Source organism: Halyomorpha halys, unplaced genomic scaffold, assembly GCF_000696795.3.
Source record: "Halyomorpha halys isolate HHAL.00 unplaced genomic scaffold, Hhal_1.1 Scaffold926.1, whole genome shotgun sequence".
In the NCBI taxonomy this organism is placed as follows: domain Eukaryota; kingdom Metazoa; phylum Arthropoda; class Insecta; order Hemiptera; family Pentatomidae; genus Halyomorpha; species Halyomorpha halys.
Genome location: NW_027107651.1, coordinates 87,059 through 108,689, shown reverse-complemented (window position 1 = coordinate 108,689; position 21,631 = coordinate 87,059). Strand labels below are relative to the sequence as shown.

The 21,631-nt window shown below is 30.0% G+C and overlaps 1 protein-coding gene across 1 annotated transcript; it reads right to left on the bottom strand.

Annotated features, from left to right (window-relative positions):
* Positions 1–6,040: 6,040 nt before the first annotated feature.
* LOC106687193 (UDP-glycosyltransferase UGT5-like) lies at positions 6,041–17,102 on the bottom strand. Its single transcript, XM_014430930.3, has 7 exons — positions 16,952–17,102; positions 12,333–12,579; positions 10,574–10,980; positions 10,303–10,494; positions 9,811–10,033; positions 8,786–9,005; positions 6,041–6,941 (listed from the first exon to the last, which is right to left on the bottom strand). The coding sequence occupies exons 2-7, from the start codon at positions 12,568–12,570 to the stop codon at positions 6,650–6,652; spliced, it is 1,572 nt and encodes a 523-aa protein (XP_014286416.1). The 5' UTR covers positions 12,571–12,579; positions 16,952–17,102; the 3' UTR covers positions 6,041–6,649.
* Positions 17,103–21,631: the final 4,529 nt, after the last annotated feature.

Below are 21,631 nucleotides of genomic sequence, written 5' to 3'. Positions count from 1 at the left end.
TTTTTATAAACAATGACGAATCGGAGCTATAACGGGAGAAATAATATTTGAGAAATAAATCGTTGAATTAGCTGAATAAATTCTTGACATTTATTTGTAATTTTTGTAAACGAGATAATTTATTTCTTGATTAATAAAGTAATTATATCTCAAATTATTATTTAATGAATACATTTTTTCAAATTTATAATTTTGTATAAAAAGTTCATCTAAATATTTATAGTTCTCCAAGTAGAGATAACCTAATTCAAAGAAAAATAATCATTTAAACTAATTCAAAACGTAAAATCCCTTTAATCACAAAAACCCCAGTAACTAATCCATTACTGTATTGAAAAAGTGATAGTAAAGAAAATAAAAATAAAATATTTTTCTCCTCTTTTGTGAGAAAAATGTTGATAAAAACAAATTAACATTGTTCTACAAGAATTATTTGTGTTACGGTAAAATTTTCGAAGCTTTTAATTTTATACTCTCTAATTATAAATAAGTTTCACTAGTTGACGATTAAATTAAAACTAACGTCTACATTGAAAATAGCCAATAGAATATGCCGAAACGTTAAAAAAATATTAAATATATACAAATAGGAGTGATAGAAATAGGATTTTGTTATTACTATATAATTTTATATTAAACAATGTATACTTAATGTTCTTTATAATATTTTTGGGCTTAATCTTATTGAAAATGTTTGATTTATATTTCAAACTTAATTTAGGATTTCAGTTCCGTGTATGCTTTGTATTGCACCATGTATTCTAAAGTTACATGATAACATTTTTATAAAAACTGATCCACATTTGGCAGCAATCTGGCATAGTCCAAAGCAATCTCTGGGAGATTGAGACTAGCAATCAAATGCCTACGTCAATGAAAAAAAGAATCCTGTACGTGCATCGAGAACAACAAACGTCGTCTCCTTCCGAAACTCAGTCCAAGTTGTGGAATAAGAAAAACTCTGATTATTCTCTCTTGAACAATTATACAATATTCCTCATTACTCCAGTTTACTTCCACCACTACACTCCCCTTAAAACAAATTAACCCCCAAGTGCAAGAGATACTCGACTCGATCTTCACACTTGTTACATATGAAAACAGATGCAGTTATGACGGATTAAATTTTGGTTAATGTCCTTACAAAAGCTAATAGTAATTAAAATTTGATATGCTATTGTCAGTGCGAACTAATCGTTAACTTTGTCCGTTATTAAGGTTAAAATGTGTATTATGCATTTATTTTAAAATAAAAAGTTCATATACTCTTTAAAAAATTATTATAGACAGCATAAGCATTCTCTAAGCGTTACAGATTGAAAAAAAAATTGGCAAAATATTCTAAACTTTTTGGATATGAACATAAGATTTAAATTTTTGTAGATTTTATTTCTTGAATATTCATTATTTCATGAACTTTTTCTATATAATGGATCTTGTTGCGTCTAGTTCACATGCAATATTTGAATCTAATTTCATCTTTAATGTTGTATTTTGATTTTTAAACATATTTTTTTTTTTACATATTGTAATTGTTCAAATATGCAAAATTAATTTGTGTCATTTGTACCTGAGAAAAATAATTTTCATATATATTTATTCAGAAAAAATTCATGCAAACAAAATATGCAGTAGCACAAAAATCTGGGTTTCAGTGATGGCTGATGGAAGTGACATTTGGAATCGAAATTAACAACAAACAACAAAAAGACCTCTTTAACTAATTCTAATTTAATACTTCCCCGCCGGACCCGCCCCGCTAAGACCCCCGGAGATATATATATCACTTTTGAAATATTAGCTTAAAACGGAAAGAGGAAACTTTAAGATAGTTTAATCGAGAAATATTTAAAAGCGCCTGAAATTGAAAAACGGCATGAAACAAAATAAAACTACAAATTAAAAACTGATAAAGTTCATATTCAACATGGATTAAGTGAATTATTTATTATAATAAGAAGGTTTCGTATAAGGAACAGATATGTCAGGGTGGCGGAAAGACAGCACTTACAAATATTTCATTATGTTCTGTATGATTGTAAAAAACCCTTACAGCATTACCAGTTCATGTTAAGCATTCTTCTTCGAGCACTTACATATATGGAAATATTATACACGTTTATATGTATGTATGTTACATATACATGCATATACCTAATATATATTATTATTATATAATATGCAATATCATTATTATTACATATATAATACACTGGAAGATTGTGCAATATTGCCAGCAATCCAGCAAGAAGATTGAGGAAATTAATCCTCGAATACTAACCCTCAAATTGACGAGGTTGAGTAAAAAAATCTGATGTTTCAAAGATTTCAAGAACATTTGCAAAATTCGTTATTATTACTAATGTAAAGTGGTGTACTAAAAACCTCGAGCAAGAGTTTTTGGAATACATGAATAAAAAAAACTTATAAAATTCTCACAAAGTAAAAATGTACGTACACTATTGCCTTGGATCTGGTAACTTATACAGGTTATTTTAAAATTTAAAGTTCGCTTGCAATTGAACTGTTTACTTTAAAAAGAGAATAGCCGCCAAAAATAGGTATTGAGTCCACTCCAACTCCTAAGAAGGACTCACAATTTTGTATTTACGTTTAATAGTTTTAAGAAAAAAGTTGGATCGTACACTGAGGTATTATTCATTTCAATACGATACAATTTACAGTAAAAATAATTAAAGAGAACCAACATTATTTTGCATTGAAAAACATAACAATGAGTAATTGCGGGAACCAAATTATTTTCCTCGTGCAATTGATAAATAAAAAAAGTTCAAGGTGTCTAGGAAATCATTGAGAAATACGTTAAGAAAAGAATATTTTCCATGAAATTTATGTCCGTTTGAAATATGGACATTATCTAATTGTGTAAAGTAAATTTTTTCATCGGTTCACTTTTCTGAGAACAGAATATATGCGTTTCCTACAATGAATAATGATTCTGTCAAATATTTCTCAACATTACTCCTTATGGAGTATTTGATTTAAATTTTTTATTTAAACCAGTTTAGGAAATGTTTGAACAGGCTTTGTAAAATTGTGAATTAATTGTGAATATTTAGGTGTGGAAACTTTTAGAATTTTAGTCTATGGTTGTAAAAAGGCTGTGACTGCTCAAATGGTGTTTAAGAAAATCAATTAAGTGGACAGGGAACATTGGACAGGTTTAGGTTAAAGATTTAAAATAGGATACATCAACCTACTTATTAAGGCCGTTGGCGTAGTCCTACCGACTCAAGGTATACCAGATTCCAATTTTCTTCCATTTTAGATTGAAATTCCTCACTTCCTATTGAATCAATTAAGTGTATCATTTGGGAAAAGAAGTTAATTTTCTAAAGTCGTAGACTGTAGAACTATAACGACGTAAGAAGAACAAATGTTATGATCAATAGAGGTGGACTCATGCTTTAACCAGCCAAACTAGTAATTATGTCATCAATTGCATATCATGTACTGTTACTATCTGCAGGCAACTATATACAACTTCCTTCCTTGAGTGTCCTACGACTACTCCCAACCTACTCTCTTGAATAATGACTAACTGATGCTTGACATCGACATAGTGTTTCTTTTATATATATTTAGAGAAGAGTAGGGCTAGGATAGAACTATAAGAGAGTATTAATAGAGAGACTTGCACGAATTTGGATTAAATATAGCAAAGATTGTGACAGTTTCCTATGTGTATATTATAGGGCTCATGACGATTAGATAGAACCAAGATTGTGAAACTTTTCTATGTTATATATTATAGGGAACGTGACGCTGTAATATAATATAATAGCTAGTTGATGAGCATAACTTTTAACATTCGGCAGTTGCAAATAGGGGAAAGTTCCTAGTCCTACCCTAGAAAGAGTCGTAAACAAAAAAAATTATGATAGTGTCAACCAGACGTGTTGAATAGTTGACCTATTTATTTTACTCCAGCTATAACATCGTCATAAATTTCCATAGTGACCGTGATGTCATTTAAAAACTACAGTAGTAGTAATACCTCTACGAACCTACAAAACGTTTATGGTATTCCTTTCTTACCAATTCATTCTTTCCCCAATGCCGACAGTTGGATCGGAAGAAAAATGGAACATTTTATTTTCGTTCCTTACTTTTACTCGGACCTTAATGTATGATTTTTGAGAGGTCTCCACTAAAGCTACTGCATCTACTTCTTCTGAGGCTAACTGAACAAGGGTAGCGAGATCGGACGACGGCGATGGTCGCTTAGTCGCTTAATGTAGTTGATTGTCCTTATAGGATTTCATATGTTCACTTTGAACCCTCAACTATATTTCTTATGCTCGATTTATTCTTAATACGTCTAAGTAATCATGCTGTGATCCGGTTGCGTTACGCTTCACCAATTTAGGGCACAGCCTCACCGTGTCTAGAATTGAGTCGGCCAACACTAATCAGTTTTCTGCTCTGGCCCTAAGTTTCATTATGCTTATCCCTAAAATTTTGTTTACAACATAATTTTTTCCTCTCTTGTTTTATTTTATTACTACAACAGTTTTTTTCGAGTATTATCAATCTTCCTTCACAATCTATTACTTTGTTTTGTTAGAGATATTTTCTGACTCCTTTGTAAACTTTATCAACCAACTTTCGTAATATCTTGCAATGACATTATTCAATGATAGACCCAATAAGATTATTTTAAATTGTTGGTCTTCGATATTGGTCGGTTATTTTACATCCTACTGATAGCTGAGGTCAATGGTAGGAGGATGTCCTTGAAATGTGAAATAGTTTCTATCATTCAGACATCTCTCAATCTCAGCTTCACATCCACCTGCTGGAATTATTACTACGTGTTATCCTGATTCAGACATTTTGTTGGTTACTTAAAATTAAGTACAACTAACGATAATGTGATAGACGAATTTATTAAAAAGAAGATAGTTAAAAGAAGCCATAAAAATTCATTCTAAACCATTTCAATAATAATTAAAAAAAAGGGAATGTTTGTAGCTTGCTCACAAGTCACTGATGCATTACATTAACCATACCTTATATAAACAATGATTTTTTTATTCAATTTTAAATATTAATTAAAAGTATTATCACGATTAATCCTTCTAGATATCAGTGCAATGATAATTCATCTAAACCAGATTTAATTTAAAAAAGTTTTTCTATTCACGCACCAGTATTTAACCTTTTCGTAGGACCATGGTTTTATAGACAACTCAATGTTAATTTTTAAGTATACCAAAATGTTTTTTGTATGTAGACATTTAGTTAATGGGATCTCCGATTTAGTTTCGTCATTGAAATCAATTTCAAAAATTCAAATACAACTCAACTAGCTAAAATTTGCTATCAACTTATTAAAACTAAAAATAATGTATCGGAACTGATTGTTTAATAATTATTTCACAGTTTTAATTTTCAATCAAATAACCAGCGCTATTTTTATTACATCGTTATTACATTTTATAATATATTTAATGTAATTTTTTATTCCATTTTAAATGTAGAAAGACTTCGACCACATGAATTTTTTAACAAGATCCAATTATGAATCATTAATAGAAATTTTACCGGCTGTTCTCGAATGTTCGAAGGTCACACTTTGCTAACGGCCAATTAAAACATGTTAACTGGCACAATGAAACTGAATGTTTCTTCATGAAATTTCAAATAAATATTCCTTCACACTTAATCGAGGATATGAGCATGTTGGAATGATGAGCTGGCAATCTATTCGCCGATGGCACTATGTGAAAGTCAGTTCGCCTCTCAGGCTGAACTGTTTGGACAGAAGCAGTACAGAAGCTCTATGCAAGAAATCCACCCCACAGAACATAAGTTTGCAAATCATTTTAAAAATTAGTTTTTATCATACTGATACGGAAATTTCCAGTGATTCCAAAACTATTACTAATTAGATAATTTATTTGATAAAAGTGAACCATAAAATAAAAAACGAAATTTATTTTTTCAAATTTTGCCAAAACTGAGGTATAGTACTCCAATAGTTTTTTTTTTTTCTTTTTTCGCCTATAAGTCCTAAACATAAGATCTTATTGACAAAGTTATAATAAAACAAATTTCAGAACATTAAATTATGCATTGAATGAATACCATAAAACAATGATTCGGTGAAGTGGTGTGGTCAAGGATCAGTTATTTGATAAATAACCCTGAATTAATTAAAAGTATGAAATTCTTTATTAATGTAGAATAGACATATTCAAAACTTTATTCAATTCTAGATGAAGTAGGGTAGCTCAGTGAGTAAGGTACTTCTATCTGCTGGGTCAAAGTTCGAGTCTGACTGTCACAGATAATTATTTATTTTCTTATATCTACCATGGTTTGACCCAGAGGTTCGGAGACTCCTGGAGCACACCCAGTTTTTATTAAATAGTTACTCTTGATTGGTAACCTTTTGTATTTTCATTAAAAACCCAGATTTAAAAATTTTCTTGGTCGCAATACTTCCTATTATTGTATATTTCATATATAGGTAAGTGAAAGTAAAAATCTTTTTAAACAAAAATAAAAAATGTTATTATTCTTTTACATTATTATTTCTTTTACTTAATACAATGTATATTACTTACAAATTTAGTTTGATAACTAATAAATTAACGTTTATGCTAAATCTAATATTTTTCTCTTAGTCCTTTTTACTTTTATTTTCATTTGATTTTTTCTTCTTTTTGAATAAATTGCATAAACACTTCAGACTGTATATAAAGATGGCTCCAAGTGCAATTATTATTGCCGCAAACAGTGCGATAACATCAATCAGCCAATTCTGATACCACGCCAGGTCCAGAGCTGCAGGCCGCAAATGATGTGCTCCGTTGTGCCTGAGAACGTATTCAATCCAGAACATCGTATTGTCCATTGTGTTCAGGGGCCTATCTTTGAATATCTTACTTTTCTTCAGGGCATTTTCCTTGTATCTGAGAAAAAGAAAAAATTAACTAAAATATACTCATACTTCCAGAAATATTTATTGCTCATAATATTTTTTTTTACTTTCATTTACCAATATGTGGAATATGTAATAAGCAAAATTATTGTGATGATGCAATATTTCAAAATTGAAAGTTCCACTTTAAAGAATTGATTTTCCCCAGAACGGATCAAATGATTTTGATAAAAGTCGGTGAATTAATTATAAAATAGGTGATCTTTATTAGTGTACAGGTTTAATACTCATTGAAATAACAGGGCTTAAATGCCAATTGTTTAAAAAAATCTTCCTCTGAAGTACCTTTAATTTTGTTTATTTGAAAAAAAAACTAACACTTCTCGTTTTTGATAATAATAAATATAATAATTACAAAATAAAGAATTTTGTGAATAACTGAAGGAGAAATGTTGAGAGAGATCTTTCCCTATTACATTCATATTTTATGTTTTGTTGAACTGCTGTATTCTAGGCAGCAACAAAGTTTATGTTTGCTATTACCTCCTCATAAACATCAAACTGCCTGGACCATGAATGCAGAGTATTTTATGAATGGATGACATAGTCCCAATAGCCGATTCTAAGACAAAATTACAAGCTCTGGTGGAGTGGTAAGAGGAGTTGCTCAAGAAAGGGATCAAAATTAACACCTCCAAGAGTAATGTGCTGTTTATGGCACAAGAAGAACTACAAGAAGTCCAACTGATCTGCACTGTGAGGTAATTGATGTAGTGAATGAATTGACGTACTTGGAGACTAATGAGTAACTAAAGCATGATACTTAAATCTCAAACAGAATGTCTAACACAAATCAAGTCTATTAACAGATTACTGAACAGTATAATCGGTCACTGCGAGGTAGATAAGAAGACTAAGTCTGTTTACATACCCACTCCCACCTACAGCGGAGAAAGCTAGACTATGTTGGACCAGCATACCAGATACATGACAGCAGAAGAAATGAGGTTTGTATGTAGATCTATTTGGAAAACAAGGAGGGACCACATAAGAAATGAGACTATAGGAGAGTGGCTGGAAGTTCTTGAACTCAAAACCACTCTGGAAAGATGGCAGACAGCTCAAATGGTTTAGGCATGGCTCTTGGCCATCACAGAAGGGACCACGTGGATGTCTTAAGTATCATATCAAAAATATGTTCAAAAGATCTGAGGTAAATGAGGCAAATTCCTGGGCCAAATGAAGTGGTTAAGTAGGGACCAAGTGGAGTGGCTCTGGTGGAGGGAAGCTCGATGCTTAGTAATGGCATGAGAGGAAGATAAGAAGAAGAGACTATTTCAATTTGGATAAAATCTATCTAATGTTAAAGACCACTTAATTGTACATTGATTTACTAAGTTTAATTAATATTGTTATAGTTGTTTTGGAGAAATTCCTAAAGAGAGTGTGAAATCAATTCTATGAAATGCCACTTCTGGTAGGTCAGTTTTAACAAAAGAATTTCGGTAACATCCAAGGCATACAATTCTCTAAATGTGTTATTTCAGTTTCATATGGCTTTTCATTTTCGAAATAAGTTATTCAAAAGCACATTTGGGAGACTTAGTTATTTGAACTCTGAGGATTTGTATTTCATTTGAAAACACAAATTATAAATCCCGTATGATAGCAATACTAGCCCTTACTATATATTCCATATGTTGGTAAATGAAATTAAAAAATGGGACAGTGTGCTACTGACTATATATATTACTAGTAAAGCATAATGCTTGAATTGGAGTCAGCCAGTATGTGGCCAAAAATTAAATGAGTGATTCAATTTAATGTAAATTTTTCATGTTTAACATCAATAATATCCAAACCAATAAAACTCACTTTGGATCATGAAGTAGTTTATCCATGACTTCTGTTAGTTCCTTCTCTGTAACTGTATCTATATCAATGTTAAGGCCCATTCCTGAACTTTCAACCATTTTTAAATTGTAATATTGATCTCCAAACAAAGGAGTTCCTAAAATTGGTACAGCGTTGAACAAAGCCTCAATAGTTCCATGTATCCCTCCATGGGTGATAAATAGACGTATGTTTGGATGACCTGAAATGAAGGAATCATTCATCAGTTAGAACTTTACATTTTAGTGGGTTTGAGGTTCGCGCTACTTGGGGAGGATCATGTGGTGGATTCCAAGCATATGAGCTGATCAATCCCTTAAGCTTAATTAGATTCCTGGAATCTTCAAGCTTTAATAAGCTCACCACAATATTGGGGTATTATCGCAACATTTTCGTAATGTTATTGGTTCACAATAAACTATATTGGCCGCAGTGTTAAAATTATTTATTCACATTTAAAAACTTTTATGAATAAAAATGAATGATTTCAGTGTTGCGGTGGAAAAAGTTAAATACATTCATTGTTCCTCCACATTAGAGCTTCAGCAATTGTGTTGTGGAATTTGGGAGGGGCTTTATAAATAAAGACAACGAGAGTGTGTTTTCATGAACCATGACAGACTTCTAAAATAAAGCAGCATTAATGTTGCTTTGTTCGCAGCAGTATCATAGTGTCGCCATCTACCGTTTTAATTATAAACCAAAATAATAAACTTATTTTCTACAACAAATTGTTTAATGTACATGACTTTTTTGTTTTGTTTTGTTTAACAGTCATCCTAACATAGTTTTTTGTCTGGATTGGTACATTTGGATGCAATCATACCCATTTCTAATTATGTATGTATTAAAATAAGCATTTCTTTTTTATTACTTTTTTTTTTTTTGTGAGCATGAAGTAATAACTAATATTGCTAACTATAATAACTAATATAGTATTTTCATCAAGAATAGATCTGCTATTTATTATTTATTATTGTTAATTTTTATTTATAATTTGTACTTACTAAGCACGCTGGCCTGAGGAAACCATTTGGCGATTTTGACGTTGTCAGGCTTTCCTGGTAGTGTTTCATTTTCCCACTTCATCAAAACCCTTTGCTTTAGTTTCCCAAATACAGACATAAGACTTTTCAATAGTTCTGGCTCCATGTTAGTCATTTTATAGTGAGAACCCCATGTAAAGAAAATTACTCCATCTTTCGATTCATTCATAAATTTATCCAAATCCTGAGAAAATAAATAATAATATATTAATTTAACTATAAACAAGGAGCAGTATTATAGTCATTTTTAGCATCATAACTGTAGGATATTTTGTTATATTTTAATACCATTCATCATTAAAATCAATGAGCAACTTAGATTTCTCAGTAAAAATAAAGAATATACATTTTTCTGTTTTTTACATAAGGATAATTCAATAAACACCTATGATTCCATTTGTCCTAAAATTAACATCATTTGTTTTTTAGTGATTAAAAATCTTCTTTACTTACTGCAGGAAGTTTTCCTCCAGTGTTTACAGAAAGGCCAGCAAACTCAATAACATTAGGAAGATACGGGCGTGGATAGCTCAAGGAAAAGTGATTATCCACTAAGAATAATGAAATATTATTCTGCATCTTGGACACTGATGGTAGATTTTCAAACCCTGGATAATTTTTAAAATTTTCCTTGATAAATTTGTCCTGCAATATAATTGTGACAAAATTAAAGTCAACATTTAATATATTAATTAATGATTTTATTTCAGTCATAAACACTCACCATAGTCCAAGTGCCGTATATTTCATCGACAAGAAGTTCTATAAAACTAAAAAAAGTATTCTCCACTCTTTCCCAAAAACTCATGTGATCTGTGAGTGCTGAATTCATATTAGGAACATATGCCATTGGGAATGGAGTTCCAGAAGCTGCTGAAATTCCAGGACTGATGTATATGGTCACTATTGCTACAACTGATGCCCTATACTTTTGAGCTAATGCCATTAATGGTTGTTGACAAAAAAATGGTTCTATTATTAACAAATCGAATTTTGAATCTGTGTCGTTTAGAAATTGTTGAAACTTCTCCATTTTAAATGCAATATCCAGAAAAATATTGCACATTGGCCAAAGACCTGTAATCTTCATAAGAGTACTAAATTGTCTGAGGTTTTGAATTCCTGGCATACCTGAAAATGAAATTCATTGATTACAAATATGCAATATTTGGCAAATATTAACTATTAGATAAATCAATTGTCCTAATTTGGGCACATTTTGTACAATTCTTAAAATTTTGTAATTTAATGAGAAAAAAATTGAAGTTAATTTTTAATTTTTAATTTGATAATTTGTTGTTTTTTCATTGAATTTTCTTTCATAGATACTTGATCATTACAAAAGTTTTTTCTTTGTGAATAAATCTGTTACTACATTTTGAAAATACAGTAATAATATAATGGGGAAAAAACAGTAATAATGTTAAGGAGTAACTTGACTAAAACTAATGTATTGTAAAAAAAAAAGTATTAATGTAAAATCATGGAAGACAAAGGTGTCCGTTAAGAAGAGCTCAATAAAAAAACAACATAAATATGAAATCTTCAGAAGTTTGAAAAAACCAACAATAGGATATTACACTATTATATAAAAAAAATTACATTTCTCTACAGACATTTCATCTCAACCATCATTTTTCAGAACAAATACATTTGTGGCAATTTGACAATTTGTGGACAGTAAATCAAATTTCGAGGATCATCCTTTGATTATTGTAAAATTAATAGAAACTTGGTGTTCTAGTCTCATGAAAAACTTAGGATAGCCCACAGAAATATTTTTTATTCAATTTTAGGATTATACTTATCTTGTATTTTAGATATGTATCTTGAAACGTAAAACCTCAAATTGTGATAGAGGGGTTTAAATATTGTCTTTAAATAGACTGAATGATATATACACACCAATAAGCTGCAAGCATACACAGAATGCTAGTTACACTATAGCTAATATTCAGGATCAATCAATCAATTCTGGATTTGTGATTTTGCACAGTTATATTTTATGAATTTTATCTGTTATAGAAGAGTGAAGGAGAATAAAATTGGTGTTCTCATCCAGACTGGAAGAGTTCCATAATAGAGGGGTTAAAATACATTAAATTTGTACCTTTTTGACTGGAACCTTAATAAATTTTCTGGCAAGAGAGTTCTATTATAGAGGTGCATCTGTTGAGAAATTTTATTATATAAAAAAAGAATACTTATTATCTAAAGTTTAATGCAAAGGAACTTTATTATTAGAAGTGAAAATATATGAAGGGTGAATATATTAACTGATAATTTAATCTTTAATTTATTAATTGGTAATCACTTAGGTTAAAAAGGCAAACTTTGTTTATACCTTAATGTACCCAAAATATCTTCATTTAAGGGCTTGTTATGTAATAAGTGAATTTAAATTATACTTCTGTTAGTTATATAACTATTATATGTGTAGGTTTCTTATTTTAATTTAATATTACAGTTAAAGTAGCACTTACCAGTGACTTGACCTATTGTATTATCAAGTACAACGTCTTTGTAATTAGGAATCGGTTCCTTCAGAGGATAAGGGCTGACCATGGTGACATTATGCCCTCTTCTGGCTAATTCTTTTAGAATCGGAATGTAGGCGTTGGTATGGCTGAATGTTGGGAAAGGAAACACGCCAAGTATATTCGCCCCAGAGACATTATGAAAAACTGAGCAGAATAGAGCTATAAAGACCACCTTCATCATGATGCTAACCTGAAATAATATCAGCATTGTTCATTAAAAACATTCTTTATACTTTTATAACTTGGCATAATAACTACAATGTATTTCATTAGATCAATTCAATATCTTTAAAGATTAAATAGTATCTTTCAAAAACAAATATCTGGATTAATAATGTTTAAAACTTTATTCCAGATAAAAAAATAGTTGGTTTGCTAATTGTTTTCTTATAATTCATAGTAAGTGTTGTTTCTCATATATTATGCTGTTTTTCTTCCTTTTGTTATCGTCTACTTATACACATTAAATTTTAACTATTAAGTTTTTTTTTTTATTCAAAGGCACCAATTTATGATATTTCTGTATTTTTAGTTTATTAATTTTACATTAATAGAATATCTCTTCTAACGTTTTGGATCGGAAGAAAAATAGAACATGTTACTTTTTTTTTTTTTCAACTCTCCTAGAAAAACTAAACAAAATAAACAGATAAAAACATATTAATATAATAAGGAAGTACGCATTCGGTTGAGATTTTCCCTTGGGTTGCCTAGTAGCATTATAAGAGGCGGTTTAAACAATAGTGACTAATAACAGCGGATTTATGGAACAGGAAGGGGCTCTTCCACCGGTACAACATGTTACATTTACTTACTTATGTTTGATGTTTGCAAGATCTTTACTAGAACTACTGCTTCTATTTGACGCTCAGTATAACTGGACAAAGGTAGTCTGACCGGGTTATAGCGGTGGTCGCTTAGTCCCGTAATATAGCTGAACTTCCTTATTGAACTTCAAAGGTTCTATTAGAAAAATTTTCCCTTGATTTATTTTTAATGCGAAGTTTCATCCCTGCAAGAACCTGCGGCTAGTATCCAGTCAGGACTTGCATTCCCCTTCACGATTGCAGACTAGCACCCAGCAGGGCGAAGTTTCCACCCTTTAAGGACTTACGGCTAGCACCCGTTTGACTCAGCTACCTAACCTGTGTGAGCACGTATTGTGGAGCCCTTCTGCTGAGTACCTCAAATGACCAATCGTGTCATGTCATCCTGATTTAGATATTTTCTGTTTACTTAATACAACACTGTTGTAATGAACAAATTTATTATAAAGAAGATGGTGAAAAGAAAATACATTCAAAACTATTATATTAAATAATATAATGGCGAACGATGGTAACTTACTCTTAAGTCGTGTTAGCACCATATTAACCACAAAGAACATAAGCAATGTATTTTTTTTTCAGTTTTAAATTTAAATAATAAAATATTATTATGATGAATTATTCTAGATATCCGTCAAATGCAACTAATCTTAACACGATTTTTTTTAAATGTATCTTCTATTCACATATTTATATTTAAAATTTCAGAAAAAAGGAAACGAGTAATTTAGACAAAACGTTATAACACAGAAGCACCAAAGCTCATAAAAGATACATCTACAAATGATTTTAAAGATTAGTTTCTTCCAAACTAAGCATATAATGGCATTTCTGGATGTCCTAAACGTCTTAATAATTAGCTAATTCCTTTAATTAGATAATCAATGAGATTTTTTTTTGTTATTGGCCTATAACATCAAAGCGGTATCCTAGAGAAAAACTATATTATAACAAAATAAACAGTATTAAACTATGTGCCAAATGAGTACCATAACTCACTAACAATAACAACAAAGGTTGTGATGTTATAAATTTTTAACAAAGAAGGTGACCGTGATAAATAATTTTGATCTTTAATTTAATGTGAAAATTGACTAATTTGGGTAATTTGTTGGATTGTCCTGGGCAGAATAGCCTCCATGAAATTGTTCTTAAATGATTTAGTTCTAAAATTATATTAAGATTGTTCCTGAGAATGGCCGAATTGGCCGAAACGTTGGACTTTAAAAAAAAACTAAAATATGTTGAGACTAAAATGGATAGAAATTAAATTATTTATTTATTATTTTTATGGATAAAATTTTATTTATTTTTAACAATATTTACCATTCTCAAGAATAAGATTATGAATATATTAATTCGTTCAAGTAGTATGTTTTTAAAATATACTCTACCAAATAAATAAATTTTAATAATTCAACTAATAATTTAATACTCTTTAATTTGTTAAACTATAACATTTTTTATAGATAGTATAGACATATTTTAGCAAATTTACTCTACTCTATTAGATTAATCTTGTAGGTAGTTTCAAAAACATGGAGCTCCGAATGAAAAATAATTATTTTTTTTAACATTTTGATAAAGCTGCCATATAGTATTCCCCTAAATATACTTGGCAGACTCATCTATTTGGACAAGTAACTATTCGTAGTTTTCATTAAAGTAATCTAAAATTGGGCTGAAATTGACTGACTTTTTTCTCCTCTTGGACTCTTCTACTAATATTTAAGTTATGAATTTCAAGTACTACTTAGTGATAGTGGGATAAGAATAAACTTGGAGAATCGTTTTGGAGGTCAATATGTTGTGATGACAACAAACTTTGGAATAGTAAACAAATTATTTAATTAAACATGTTTTCATTTATACGCGGGTAGCCACTCGTATCCTTTTATCTGTCCGAAGGACATCTCAATTATATAGTATTCACTTTTTTGTTTTCATAAATATAATATTTATATCGCAAATACATAAGATATGGTACAAATGCCACTCTTTCAACCGATAAGGTTTGGGGTATCATCTTCACCTTCTGAACATTTCTTTAAATTTTAACTTATATTGTTAACAATCAATATTTATACTAACTTAAACATTTTTTATATTATTATTATTATAATTCAAATGCATACTCCTAATACCGTTTATTGTATTTAGAGACACGAATAAAAAATCTAAAAGTAAAGAAGTAGAAGTAATTAGAAGAAATTAATTTATATTTGCCAAATTTTAATTATTTAATCTTATTTAGCTATATTAAATTTAACATGACAACATATTTTTTGAATATTAATTTTTAACTTTTTGTTTTCCAATGCTTATAGAATATTTGTCAACATGTTATTATTGACTGAAGTTAATTGACTTCCATTTCATTAATAACTGCTTAATAGATGTTTAGATTTTTTGCATCATTCAATGTATGGAAAAGATAAGAGTAAGTATGTAAATTAAATTATAGTAATATTTTTAGAAATTTATATTTTAAAAAATGTACATGTAAGAATAAATTTAGATAATACTAAGTCAAAAATTGTTTATGATACGAGAATACGTTATAGTTTGATGAGCTAATTTAACTAATTAGGAATATTGAAGGTAGTCTAATTGCATAAAAATCGATATTATATTTCTCGGAATCAATTAGCTTTAATATTATTAAATAATACCATTCTAATATATTTTTTTAAATTAACAAAGTAGATATATAAATTTTAGACATAGCCAGGAAGATAAATAATATTATTGTTATTATAGGATGTACCCTGAAGACGGCGGGGGCTCCGAAACGTCGGTTTGTTGTTTAAATATTTTTTTAATGAAAAAAAAACATTCTGAAAAGGAAAAAATCAAGAAATATTTATATGATAAATTGAACCTCTTAAGGGTAGAATATTGGTGTATAAACCTAACATTTATATTATCATTGTTTTATATTATCACATGTTATCATTCCAATAATAATCTATTGATAATTATTAATATTATATGTTCTTTACGGAATGAGTTTTCAGTAATATAATGAGTTGTAGTGAAAAAAGCTTCTCCTTATTAAAATTCTTCATTTTACGTTTAGGGTTTACCGCCTCATCATGAGGTAATCCACAATACAAATTAACACAACTCGTATTATGCATAAACAATTCAATTAATCAACCACATTTTTTTAATTTTAAACAATTAGCTTAATATAAATATATCTTCACATTTCAGAATTAAATTGTTGTCCTTATTAGTCATAGGTATAATAACTACAATCATATTGCTTATATATAGTTATTTTTAAACATATAGTTTTTAAATGAATTAATTAATAAAATTTCATATATAATAATAAATAAGGAGAATCTAAAACCATTCTATTGACAATAATTATAAGATTTTCCTTATTTATGTATATGAAATTTTTTTTTTATTAGTTTATTTAAAAAACTGACAGCGATATGATTAAATTGTGAAATTCAAAGATTAACAAACTGTGGTTTGTTAATTGAATTGTTATGTGTATATTATGGATTGTGTTAATTGTAATGTAGATTATCTAAAGATGGGGCGATATCTCTGCTTAAAATAGAGAACTTTAATAAGGAAGATATTTTTTTCACTGCAACTAAGGCAATAATTATTAATTTAATAAGAAAATGGATATAGGGTTTTTGACTCTTTTTCCATCCCCCGATTTAACTAAAGAAGCGTCATAATGAAATCAGTGAAACAATTTTTATCACTCACCAAAAATGTTACGGATACGCTATCGATATATCTTCGCGGCAGGAAGATTGCTGTGATCCTCTGTATGGTTGGATCAATAGAACAGACTGATGCGTTGTATAGTACTCCTTGGTTTTGTTACTTAGGTTTATAGGATTGTTTTTGGGGCTATTATCTATCGATAAGATAAGGTTAACAACTGGACAAACGCTAACGAATGAAATACTTCGAACGTTGCCAATGGCCGTGAGGATTTTGAAGATATAATTGCATCACCAACTGGATGATGTAATTTAATATTGTATTTAATTGAGCCTAAGTGGTATAATGTAAAAAAAGATTGCCAAGTACATGGGTCAATATAAGCTCCTCAATATATCGTGTTTTTTTCTTTTTGCCCCCTTCGTTATTTTTCTGGATACCATCCGTTTTTGTATAATTTCATAGGTCTATGATATGATACTGAATTTATTTATGTTTATGTCTCGGATCTTGTCTGTGTTATGCTGCGATACTTTACTGGCCTTGTTCGTAGCTGTCCTTGCATTCATACTGCTACTAGTGTCACTCTACAATCTGGTGTCGAATCCTGGTCTCCTCCAGCACCTTTTGCCAATTCTGAAGCCCCAGCATGTTTGTTACATGAGCAGCATCACCATCAGCCCATCGCAGCTTTGGTCTTCCTCTTCTCCTGGTGCCATGGAGTGGCTCCATCAATAATTGTCTTGGTGGATCTTCACTGCCCGTCCTAACGTCGTAACATAGTGTACAGCTCTTGGCATTTCCTCCTTTTGCTCTCTCCTTGCATTCATGCTAGCTGTGTATATAGCTTCATTCCGACTAACTGGGCAGTGTATATGTTGAATAAGATTTATGCAAGGGCCGAACCCTGGGAAACGCCACAACAGATGGCCAGGGAAAGGAAATTTTTGACACGGACTGAGAATGAATGGTCGCAGAAGTAAAGTGTAATCTCGGTAATCCGATCTGGCGTAAAAAAAATATTTTGTGAAAACTCAGCAGACAATAACATTTTTTCAAATAAAAGTGCAAATGTGATTAGGATATTTTTAATTTCCCGATCTAAGGACAAGTTATTGAAATAACCATGAAAATTGAACGTAGAAAGTTTTGCATCTTCGATAGCAAGTAATCTAATTCTTATGGAAGTGTTCAGAATATATTTTGTTGAAATTAGAAATATACAATATTTGTTTTATAAGTCATTTGATTCTATAAATCTAATTTAATTAATTTAGGAAGATAGTCCAGGTGGTGGTCAATAAAGGTATCAAAATAGTAAAAGAAAACTATTTATTGCTAATAGTATAAGAGCCCAAGAGGAGAAAAAAGGCAGTTATTCCATCCCAATTTTTTATTACTTTATTGAAAACTAGGTATAATTAATAGACAAAATTGATGAGTCTGCCAAGTATAGGTAGGAGGAATAAAAAATGACGGCTATTTCAAAACGTTAAAAATAATTAATTTTTTATTCGGAGCTCTGTGTCTTTACAACTACTAACAACAATAGAAAATATAAGAGAGCATCGAGATATAGCTTTTTAAAAAGCAACATTTAATAAAAATGTTGTATGGAACGTACTGAAAGATCAGTAGTTAGTGAATTTATTTTGAGAAATCTATATCTCAGGAACTATGTGACGTATAGATGTCTATTAGTACTCACACTACAGGTAGTTTAATGAGCTATAAAGTAATTTATGACGTTTATTTTCGTAGGAGTAGTAGTTTTCATGAAATTTGCTAAAATAAATTGATTTATAGTTCTTCGGACAAATTTTAATTTGCCAAATTTATATTCCTATGTGAATATCATAAAAACTACTACCCCTACAAAGGTAAGTGTCACAAACCACTTTATAGTAAGTTAAATTTCTTTTATTTTGAGTGTTAGCAGACATATGTGCGTCTTTTGGGTCTAGAGATATATTTCTTTCAAAAATTCAACATTTTATACGAACAACTAGAAATTAACAGTTTGTGAGTTTATTTTGTCAAATATCATAAAAACTACTACTCCTACGAAGATAAAATTAAAAAAATTTTTTATAGTAAATTTAACTAGCTTTAATTTGATTGCTGGCAGACATCTGTACGTCCAATGGTTTCTGGAATAAAGTTTTTCATAAATCAAACCTTTATTTTAGCAAATACCATGAAAACTACTATTCCTACGAGGGTAAACACCATAAACTACTTTATAGTACATTAAACTAGTTTTAATTAGATTGCTAATAGATATCTATACGTCACATTGTTCCTGAGATATAGATTTCTCAAAATAAATTAACTAACTACTAATATTTCAATACATTTTTATGAAATATTTCTTTTGAAAAGGCTATATCTCGAGAACTATTGGTCGTAAATAGCTCTATTATGGTTCATATTTCAGAAAATTACTCTTCTTTAAATAATGTTCTTTTAGATTTTCTAGTGTTGTTATTTTTTGAGATATAGAGCTCCGAATGAAAAATTAATGTTTTTTTAAGGTTTTGAAACTGCTACTATTTTTTATTCCCCCTATCTTTACTTGGCAGACTCATCAGTTTTGACTAGTAATTATACATAGTTTTCATTAAAGTAATCAAAAATGGGTAGAGATAACTGCATTTTTTTCTTCCCGGCTCTTGTACTATCTCGTAAGGAATGTAATATTACATTTCGTAAAATCATTTTTTTGTGAGAACTACATGTTAAAATAAATTGTGAAAGTGTTAATATTAAGAAAGTCGAGAAGATAATAACAAATTATAGTTTGTACTTATAATCTGCTTCATACGGTCAACTATCTTTTCTAATAATTTAATTAATATTAAAAATATGTATAAAATTTTTTGGTGAACTGATCTTTTCAGTTACAAATGAACAAGTTTAACAAATTAAATCATCACTTAGTATTTCCAGGTATGTAAAAAAAAACAATTTTTTGAAACTGTCAAGTTCCAAAAAAAATATGTAAAAAGAATATGATATATATCAAAAAAATTAAATTAAGAAAAATTGTTATGTACATTCATATTGTCGTCGAATTTACACCCTTTTTCCTAATACTTTCTGTAATCCAAACTTTTCAGTAATCCGAAGATCCCATGCAGCAATTACTTCATAGTACCTAGATCACACTGTATAAGCTAATAATTCCGACCGGTTTGTCCGGGAATAGGGTAAGCCAGAGTTGATGAATGAGGGTGGCGTCGGATACAGAGCCAAATGATGTTAAATATCTTCATAAAATGAAGATAATGATTTATTTCATTTTTTTTCTAATAAAAAAAAACCTTTATCAACTGAAATATTCAACGTGGATTTTCAAGTACTCAAAGTGGGATCAAAAGTCATACAATAATGTCTGTGAAAACACATTATCAACATCTTATGAAGAAAAAATTATTTGCTAACTGCTTTGCAAAAATGTTGCATCATTCTAAAACTTCCTGTGTACAGTGGAGCGATATCATGGCAAGATTATTGTTGAGATTGACTGCTGCATCACATTGCATCTTTGCTACATTGTGGTAGTAACTAACACGGAGGGATGGCCTGTGTGTCGAAGTGTTTTCGGGTATGGGGGAGGATTAATTTCTTATATATTTTTGAGGTATGATTGAGGAGGATAATGGAACGCTCCTTGTATCCGAGGTTTTAGGAGTGGAACAACAACAGCATCTTTCCTCACCGCTGGGAAATATCAGAGGCGTGATTAGAATTGGTTCTTATTAAGGAGAAACATGCAGGCCTTTCCGGGAGTTGTCTAAGTAGGACATACGGAATGTTGTTCATTCCAGATGATTTGTTTCCCTTTGTGTTTCTCGATGTAAAATATCTTAATATGTAGAGAATATGGTGTTTTATAGAGAATCAGTCTAAGGGCAGTGATGATAGACTAAGTGCATCACATTGAATATAGTAGTGAGAAAATCAGCCTGATCAGGAAAGGGAGAAAATCTCGTAGGGTTTCAGCACGCTGTGAAAACGTGTATTTGTTTAAACTGTGGTGGCAAAACGTCTCTAACGATATTGATTAAGCTTAAGCCTTGCTCAAACCTTCTACTTAAAGCTTCTTAACATTTCATAAACTAAATTAACATAGAATAAATCTTCGATAAAAAAAAGAAAAAAGATAATATTTCTGCATAACTCAAAAGGTATATGTTATGGTTAACTACGGAGAGCTCTAACTGATTGCTAACAAAACTGTAAAAAAAAAAAAAAAAAAAAAAAAATCTTATTCGGCTTTGTAATCACATGTTTACTTTCCTTACCACCTAGGTAATTCAAATTTGTATTCATGTTATAAAAATATTTTCTCTGTTTTCTTTGGAATCCCATCCACTTTTTCGAAATCTATACATTTACTGGAACATTCCAGATGTTCGTTTGAAGGATTTGACAATTAGACAAACTAAAAAAAAAAATTATCAGACCAATGTAATTGAAGATACACTAAGCAATTACTTTATTGGTCTTGAGGAAGTACAATGTGTTATTAGTACAAGAGCCCAAGAGAAGAAAAAAGGCTGTTATCTCACCCCAATTTTTGATTACTTAAATGAAAACTATGTATAATTAATAGTCAAAATTGATGAGTCTGCCTAGTATAGGTAGGGGGAATAAAAAATGGCGGCTGCCTCAAAGCGATAAAAAAAACTAATTTTTCATTCGGAGCTCTATATC

Bases quoted from the DNA above. Each gene is read 5' to 3' on its own strand.
- LOC106687193 (XM_014430930.3), bottom strand. From the start codon at position 12,570: ATGATGAAGGTGGTCTTTATAGCTCTATTCTGCTCAGTTTTTCATAAT. The intron at 10,034-10,302 runs GTAAGTAAAGAA...TTATTTTCTCAG, and splicing joins CTGGAGGAAAACTTCCTGCA to GATTTGGATAAATTTATGAA. The intron at 9,006-9,810 runs GTAAGTACAAAT...CCTTCATTTCAG, and splicing joins TCCTCAGGCCAGCGTGCTTA to GTCATCCAAACATACGTCTA.